The sequence below is a fragment of the Olea europaea genome, unplaced genomic scaffold, assembly GCF_002742605.1.
Source record: "Olea europaea var. sylvestris unplaced genomic scaffold, O_europaea_v1 scaffold1137, whole genome shotgun sequence".
NCBI lineage: Eukaryota > Viridiplantae > Streptophyta > Magnoliopsida > Lamiales > Oleaceae > Olea > Olea europaea.
In genome coordinates, this window is record NW_019228757.1 from 136,484 (window position 1) to 146,256 (window position 9,773).

The window sequence follows — 9,773 nt, forward strand, 5'->3', positions numbered from 1 at the left end:
TTCTTCTTCTTTCTTTGGTTTGATCGTTTCACCTTCATCGATTTTGTTTCTTTCTTTTTTTTTTTCCCAATTTCCAAGTACCCTGACTTTTCACAGATTTTGTACAATTTGGAGTCTAGTTATGTTGTATTTGATCAAGGACATAGAAGGGATTGAAATTAGTAAGAGGGGTGAAAATGACCAAATTTGATAATTTTACAATGAGTTTTAAAAAGTGACATTTTTGTCAATGAAAAGGTAAAAGCTGATTATTTTGGTAATTTCCACTTAATGATTTAATTTAGCAGTTTTCAGCCACCAGAATAATTTCATTGACAGAAATGCTAATACTTACTCAATATTAAACACAAAAATGCAAGTAAAGGAATTTATTGCCAATAAATCACGATCAAGGTATGAGGATTGTTTTCCAGCCAAGGAGTTAGTTCCCGTTGCCAAACCATTTTCTAAGGAGAAATATATTAGCTACGTTTAAAAAATTTGATTCAAATCTAGGTCAAAGTTGACATTTATTAGTCTCTGTTTGGTATGGTTAAAAATTAACTTTTAGTAAATTTCGATAAAAGTTTATGGATGCATGGGTTGAAAAATCATAGGATTCATGAAATGTGTCGTTAAAATTAATGGTTGACCTTAACTTAATTTTTAGTCAAGATTAAATTTCACACCAAAAAACAACTTAATTTTAACTATACACATTCCATCAACTTTTATCAAATTCTATTAAAAAAATTAATTTTCTACCAAACAGGGTCTAAGTCATTGAGTTTGCTAAAAAAAAAAAAAAATAGATTTTGATAAAAAAAAAATGTAAAATATATGAGTTAAAAATTAGTAAAGATCGTGAATCTCTTTAAATGTGTACTTAAATTAATTATTGATTTTAATTTAAGTCTTTATCAATTAAACTAAGCCACCATTTGATAACCATTATTTTTAAACTATTTTTTCTGTATACTTATTTTCAACCACATATTCACAAAAGAAATTATGCTGCACACAAATCTTCAATTTTTTTCTTACTTTTTAGTTACACATTATTTTAAAAAAATACTATTTAAAATATTTTTTTATGAATAATGGCCAGCAAATTGGGGCTAAATGTTCAATTACGTTTGATATATTAAAAAAAAAAAAAAAAAGTTGAGTGCAACGATAAATATGGTTGGGCTTTTTTTGTTAGATGCTGTGCTGAGTTGAATGAATGGATGCAGTACTATTTCGTCCTTTGGGTTAATTCCAATGCTCTGATTGATGTGAATATTATCACATGCCATTTCATTTTGTACTCATCACTCCCCCCTTAACAACAAACCTTCAAATCAATTTTTTCTTTTTTTTTTGGGCAGGCGAAGGCGACAGCGATAGCAAAATAGAAATAGATACAGTACGGGGGATATTACACTGCAGACAAGACAAATACTGCAGCTTTAACCCCTTTATTTCAGTATGTGCTGCCAAACCCGAACATTATCATCTCGTCCGAATATATATATATATAGATACAATTATATATGATGGAAATTGTCTTTTCGCTCAATTTTACATGTATACAGTCCAAAATTTTAAAATCTTTGAAAGTTCGACGAAATGTTAGAAAAAAAATTAATGTTGATAGCTCGCATGCTGATGAATTCTTTGTATCATGAATTCAAGATGACAAGTGCGGTAATATATGAGAAATATAGATATGAACAAAACATATAATAAAATATAAATTGTGAGAAATATGACTCTGAAAATATTTGATTTTCTATTTTTCATAGAAGAAGCAAAGGGCTAGGTGTGTTAGAACCGTGCTGGGTTACCATGAAGGGGTTCTACCCTACCAAATACACACAAACATTCGGGAGTGGGAATTTTGGAGGTAATTTCTTAATGAGGTAAGATCCACTTCATATGAGGAATCTGTAAAACCCCTATAGAATTGACATGTACACCCATCAAAATTCCGGCATGTTAAGTGGCTCAGTCATCCACTATCGCACTTTTCTTTGAGATACAGACTACCCATGAAAAGAAAGACTACTTAAGGTCTCATAGCCTGCATAGGTTCAGATGCTATTATATTTTTCACTTTATTCTACTCCTTTCGCTATCCTTGTCGCTACATACAATTAGATTTTGCTTTTTGATTGGATTCATGTTCTCAAATTTAAAGTGATTTATGTCTCTATTATATATTATCAACTCGATAGTGGAAAACTAGATTGAAGAGCATTAGACCAATATTAAAAAATTGTACATTATTGAACCAAATGAAGTTTATGATGTGGATGATGGATTAAGACAGGAACGTTTCCTTGTCATCCTAGCCTGCCACAACCCCTTTAACCACCCTACTCCCAAAATATAATATAAATCAATCAATAATACTACATGCACATTATTGTTCACATCATTTTTTTAATTGATTCACATGACGATATATGATCGAACAATTTAGGGGGGAAAAAAGAAAATCTTGCCCAACACTTTTTGAAATACAATATAATGTACATAAAAATGTACACCATGGAATGTGCATGTATATGGTCACATGCATGTATACCTGGAAGCACGATAAGCTATTGCCTATTGGGTAATTGGGAATCTGAGCAGTGAAACCACAGTTCACGGGCACCTTTTTTACTCATCATCATGTATGTATTGATTCTAGTACCACTCACATTTTCAATATTATTATTCATTCTAATATTTTATTTGTTTCCGGGAAATTTGCATAAGAGGTCTCAAATCTTTGAAAAAATGAACAATGCGGTTCTATATCTTTAAATTGTGACTGCTACTTCTATAATTTTTTAATAAGTGTACACTGAAAGGACATTTAATGGTTTCCATCCAAAAATTTGTTAATTGACCAGAACTCAAACGTTTGTCTTAATTTAATCAATTTTGAAAAGAAAAAAAAAATTGATCTTTTCAAATTTAATTAGTTAAAGCAATTAAAAAACCATCTATCCCAATCTACCACACCTCACTCCTCCCCACCCTACCCTTACCCAACACTATTTAGTTATAAATGACAAAATCCAATTAACTTAGCATTTGACGATGATTGTTAATATTCAACTAATTTCAAGGTTTCTCTTAGAAGGAAAATATATTCGATAATGAGTTTTTGATGGATGTGAGTTTACGATTCGGATGAAGGCTGGAATAAGTCCAATGACATAGTACTTTAAAGATAATTAGAAGGATGTGACTGCGCAATATAAGAGAAGTGGTCGTTTAATGGGGGCCTGGGGGTTAGATGGGGTGGTTTTTTTTATGGTGCGTGGCTTTGATTCTTTTGGAGGTCACATGTTTGACGTTTTGTCAACGAATGGATTTTTGGATGAAAAGCATTAAGTCCGTATTTAGTTTTTATTAAATTCAGATTTTCAATGAATTTTGATATAAAATGATGAAATGTGTAGTTAACAAGTTGTAGATTTAATGAAATGTGTGGTCAAAATTAATTATTATCTTTAAATTAGATTAATATCTTGATTAAATTTTTTTATCAAAGAGGGACTAAGTGTCTTGTCAAATGCACATTTATTCAAAGGGTCGTGACATAGCTGCTACAATTTAAAGATTTTTCTACCGCATTGTAAATTTTATAAAGATTTAAAACCTCCAATGCAATTTTTCTTTGTTTAAATTAGTTAAATGTTAAAAAATCATTTTATCATTTTAAAAATTAGTCGGAAGAGCAGGCGTTTAACTTTTAGTCAACTAAATACTAATAGATTCTTGAATTGACAGGTTTGGGACGTAGCTACCACGATTTAGAGGTTTGGCGCGACATTGCAAATTTATAAAAGGTTCGGAGATTTCATTGCAAATTCCCCCTTCATTTTTGGGTATAAGATTACAAAGTATATGTGAGAGGACAGGACAAATCCAGTGTATAAGACGAATTATAAATTTATTTATGGCTGCATGAAGGATTTCAGAACAACCATGTGCTCTTATATTTATTGTATTTATTTAAAGAAAGTCGACAAATTTATAACTATTCCCAAATATTTTTCAAATTATTAAAATTATAAAAACAAAATTACAGCGAAAAGCAAGATTGATTGCTCAATCACCCAAAAAGTCCGAAATTGCACTAAAACGGACGAGAAGATGGGAACCAATCAAGCCTGTAAAACCACAGCTCAAACAACTCATCATTCAATGCAAACAAACTAAATTTAGTAAAATATTTACTTGGACGGTCAAGATAAGGATTTCAAAAGAGCTGCCTTTATCAAGGATCAAATCCCCACCAATCACAACCCAAATGTTCTACAGCACTTGAATATTTAGAAGCTTTAAAAAGCAAAAGCCTCCAACTTTTGTTATATTATAAATTTATAATAGCACACCCAATTCCCTACTACTCAACCATCTAAATTTCCATTAACTTCTCATTACACGTGCTCACATACTTGAATAGAAACAAAAAATTTAGATGATATCTAATGTTATCAATTAATTGTACAATTTTACCCTAATCAACAAGAAAATCATCCATGGGGCAGTCAAACCGCTATCATGGTGCGCACCTCGTCGGTAGATTTTCTCCTAGTTAACGGACTGGACTCTACGAGGAAATGCTAGTTTACTAGTTTTTTATGATAAATATCTAATTCCATGAACCAGGACCCACATCCGTTATAACCTCCCCCTGCCTCAATCACACATGGTAGCTCCTGCAGTCTGATTTATGGAGGGCTACCTAGACCGACTACTGGGCTAAACCAACGGTTTACATTTTCAGTACCCATCACTATATTAATTTGGCACAAACAAAAAAACAAACATGGCTTGCTGGCACCCTCTGTAAATTTATTCTAGTCTTGTCATCAATTCATCAAATCCAGAATAAGTAAAAATAGAAAGAGAGACTGAGATCAAATAATTGATGTAATATAATAATGAAATGATCAGCGATGCACGTCGTGCTCAATAATACTGTCGAAGAACAAAAACATTGAAATGAAATGAAATCAAGAATGGAAGGAAAATCTATTATTGGAGTCAGAATTATCAAAAGGAAAGATGAACAAGAATTAAAGGAAAACCCTGATTCAATTATGTACATGCAGTAGAAGATTTGAACTAAATTTTGTCACAGAAGCAGCACCAAATTGAATGAACCCAACCACCTTCAAAATGTTATGCACTATTGCCTGACTGAATTTGAAAAAAGCATAACAGAACCTAAAATTCAAGTGAGTGGACAAAAAAAGAGGTTTAACTATTGCCAAAATTTACTCTCTCAAGTTCGATCTGTGCGGCTCTTGATGTGACCGTGTCCCTTGTTTCCACCTCCATTGTTGCTGCTACAACCACCTTCTTTTCTCTGTTGTGAAGAAAATAATGGAAAACCAAAAACTCCAGATTTCGAAGACCCTCGAAGTGAACAAATTGGTACATTGAGAACCGGAGTGACGCGGACATTAGCTGAATATGACCTCTCCATTCCTCTGTATTTATATCTGGGCCCACCGTTGAAACTACTTGGACTGCTTGAACTTCTCTCCAAGCTTTGGAAAACGATTTTTCCAGAGGAATTCATCCGAGGACTGTCGACGGAGACTCCACGGACTGGTACAGTTGCTTCAGGGGCACTCCGCATTGTGCTCCGTCCCACTCTACTCGCCGGAGCGTTCAAAACACGGACTCTGGAATGAATACGGGACTTACGATGACTCATACCTGGTTTATCGTAATCGAGGGAAAGCCTTGGAAGATCATCATGTTCGTGGCCTGATGAAGAGGAAGAAGAAAGGGAGAGCCGAGAAGAAATCGAGACAGATTCGTAGTCCGAATCCTTTAGCAGTGGGAGGCTTAAAGATGAATCTATGGATGCGTTCAATGATGACTTTGAGCTTCGCTGAAGGAAGTGTTTCAAGCTTCTGGCACCGTTTTTGTTATGTTTGCATGACAGTGACGGCGTCGTTTTGCTTTCCTCGTTTTTTGCGCAGCTGTTTTGAGAGATTCTTTTCAACCCTAAGAGCTCCTTCCAGCGGCTCGAACACCTAGGAGCTTTTGGTGAAAGTAAGTACGGATCCGTGACGGAATTCTCATTTGTCCGGCGAAGTTTAGGTGAGTCGGGCAATTTAACCTCAGACGAAATTGGTACAGCCGTCATTGAATGTCGGATCGTAGAGACATGTAAAGGTACAAGCTTTCCGTCAGAGAAGAGCTCGTCGGCTGGAAGCATGATGACCGGATCCTCTAGTCGGAACTCAAAATCCACGAAGTCATTTCCCGAGACATTTGGGTCGGATTCTTCCGGCTTCTCCAGGGCTACATTCTCCGATGCGGCTGAATGTGTAGCTCCGGTGACTTTTGACGCTTCTTTATCGGGAATCTGACGACTGAACGAGATTCTCGGGTTCGACCATCCATACGACGGATACTTAGCCGGAGAACAGTCCAGGAAAGTCTTCTCCGGCGACATTCCGATATTGTTTACACATGCGGACGCCATTTCCGGCGATCATACAATTCCTCTTAAATCACGAAATACATAACAATATTAAGCCCATTAAGAGAAGATGCATAGTTTTGGAGAAGATTTAGGGATTAAAAAATTGGGCAGTGGGTAGGGTTTGGATCGTTTGGTAGTGTTTGTTGTGGAGAGTGAATTAGTGTGTGCCCCATTGGGCGTAATACTGGGGTATATATTAATAACAGCAATCGTACAGCGGGACCTCTGTTTCAATCCAATAGGGATGAGACACGTGTCTTTTGGTCAAACAACAGTAGATTGGGATGTTTCTTGGAAGGAGCGGGGTTTGGAGGCGTGGATTATATGCTACAAATTAGGAGTTGGCACTTTTTCCCAGAATCGGTGGAATCGGATCGAAATCGTTTAGAACCGATCGGTTTGGTTCCGGATCTTTTAAAAACCAATTTCATTTCTGGACAAATTTTTAAGAACTGATCGGTTCCGATCCGGTTCTCGGTTCTAGTATGAGAACCGTGGGAACCAGATGGTTCTCATTTGATTTTTTTTTTTTTTTTTTGTAAAATATATGTCTCAATCTCCAATACTTTTATAAAAAATAATTGGGTTCCTTCTTAATTTTAGACTCCAGCACTTTCCTTCTTCTCTCTGATTCTTTCCTTATCTCTTCTTATAATTTTTTGATTAATTGTTTTTCAAGCCAAATTAGAATATTGGGTAAATTTATACCTAAATGAATTTATTTACAATATATAATTTAATTTATAAGATGCGAAATTTTTATTTTGTTTTCACTTTGATTACATGATTTTTATTTTATTTTCACTTTGTAAATGTATACCTTAATAAATCTTTGAATAATATGTTCGGTTCTTCTATATTTTGTTAAAAGTATCACGTTGGTAGCATTTTAAGAGTTTTTATTAGTGAACATTTTATTTTGAAATTTTCAATGTAAAGAACCGGACTGGACCGAATCGGAACCGATCGGTTCGGTTGCGGTTCAGTTCCACAATTGGCTATGGAACCATTCCATTTCTAAAATTCCCATCGGTATTCGGTTCGGTTCGATTTCCTATGGAACAGGACCAAATCGGACCGCGCCCACTCCTACTACAAATAGAGTTCAACGTGGTAATTATGTCCCTATTTATGTCTCGTTTGGAACCCATTTTTTTAAAATGCATTTTTTCTCTTTTCTTTTCAATCACACATTTTTTATTAAAATAATATTAAACGTAAATAAAAAAAATTTTCTTATTTTTCAACGACACATTTCCCATCAATTTACTATCAAAAATGTATTTTTACATAAAAATGTCTCCCAAACACCATCTTAGTATATATTAAAATCTAGATTTTAATTTAAATTAAAATCAATAATTAATTTTAATTATGCATTTCATAAAATTCATAATTTTTTCACTACATATTTCATTTTTTTTCTTATCGAAACTAAAATTTTGATTATAATCCCCACGAAACAAGAGCTATATTATTTTAAAATTTTTTAATTATTATTATTATTATTTTTAGCGGAACCCCAAATCAATTTTTACATCCACAACTCTTTGGGGTCCAAGTGAATGATAAATATAAAAACAAAACATTAAGATGTGAAAAGATCACTACTATTAAATTAAGTAGGTGAACCAGGCAACGTAAATACTACTATTAGAATTATTTTTTCATTTCTATTCTTGTTCTTGTTAAATATGCAAACAAGTTCAAGACAGGAGATGGTAAGGCATCGCCTTCCTACCACTTGAATTTAAAATGGAGTCTAATAATTCAGGTACCCATTATTTTCTCTTGAATATCTGCATGGGTTTTTGGAGCCATGTTTGGTGAGAAAATCAACAAATAGCTGAACATAAATCATAATGGCTTATGACCGTTGAAAACACCTTTAAACTTATTTAAAAAAAAAAAAAAAAAAAGGTTGAACCCTAACCTTGAGGGCCTCCACCGCCCTGTCTCTAGAGCTTTGTGAGGGAGGTAAATCGCGGGATGTGCCCCAGCAGGCCAGGAAACAAGAGCTGTCTGTATACTGCGCCTACAAGGAGTCCAATTCCATATTTCAGGAATCGAACCCTCACACTGCGACTGCCAGCAAGGTATGAGATAACCTCACTCCTGTCCTTTAAGCTTATTTATTCATGGGAGGGGACGAACCAGAAACTAAAGAATCAGACAATTAAGAGCTTGTTTGATAAAAAGTTTTAGCCAATTAAAATCAATTTCTGAGCGTTATTTCACTATTTTTAGCTGTTATTTATGAATTCTTCTCTCACAAATAGGATCCATTTTATTTCTAACGGTCAAAAAATCAATAATCAAAATTCCTACCAAACAAGTACCAAATGAAGATATGCAAAATCTACCTGCCGAAGTTTCAATAAAATACAAGTATTGATTCTTGAATCTTGCACAGAAAGTATCAGTCAAGAGAAGGAAACTTATCCATAAGCTCGTTTACCATGTGTCCTCTTAATGCTACTATTTGGCAATGCACTCGTCATTATCATATTACCCATAGAAGCTATTTGAGTTGGGATGGTGAATCTCATGGTGTATTAGTTTCTCATCGCAACATTTTTTCTCCTCATCTCACATAGATTTGAGTCGTTGCTCCTGTGATCACCTCTCGCAATGACGTAAACATGTTCAAAACCCATTTCATTTTGAAATATAGTTCTACTAAATTAAAAAATAACGTCTGAAAACCCTTTACGTTTTAAAATATTTTTTTTCTATTTGCGAGTTTGGACGTTCGGTTATTTGAAAATAACATTTTTTTTAATTTAAAACTTTTTAGTGTACAGAAATCCAACTTGCGAGGAGAAAAAAAAAAGGACAAAGAAAAAAAGACCAAACAAATTTAATGTCATTTACTTGAAATAAAATTTATTCATTGGATTGAGAACCCAACGTTGTGTTCTCATTGGAAGATTTTACCTCACATTGATTTGAGCCGTTGCTCCTGCAATCACCTCCCTCAATAACGTAAACACGTTCAAAACCCATTGCATTTTGAAATGTAGTTGCTACTAAATTAAAAAATAGTGTCTGAAAACCCTTTACGTTTTAAAATAATTTTTTCTATTTGCGAGTTTGGACGTTTGGTAATTCAAAAATAACAATTTTTTAATTTAAAATTTTTTAGTGTACGGAAACCCAACTCGCGAGGAAAAAAAAAGGCCAAACAAATTTAATGTCATTTACTTTAAATAAAATTTATTCGTTGGACAGAGAACCCGACGTTGGGTTCTCATCGCAACAATTTTTCCCCACCTCACATAGATTTGAGTCGTTGCTCCTG

The 9,773-nt window shown here is 34.0% G+C and overlaps 1 protein-coding gene across 1 annotated transcript; it reads right to left on the bottom strand.

Annotated features, from left to right (window-relative positions):
- Window positions 1–4,989: 4,989 nt before the first annotated feature.
- Window positions 4,990–6,631, bottom strand: LOC111373503. Its single transcript, XM_022996034.1, has one exon. It carries the CDS (start codon window positions 6,470–6,472, stop codon window positions 5,255–5,257), a length of 1,218 nt encoding a protein of 405 aa, XP_022851802.1. The 5' UTR covers window positions 6,473–6,631; the 3' UTR covers window positions 4,990–5,254.
- Between the last annotated feature and the right edge of the window lie 3,142 nt (window positions 6,632–9,773).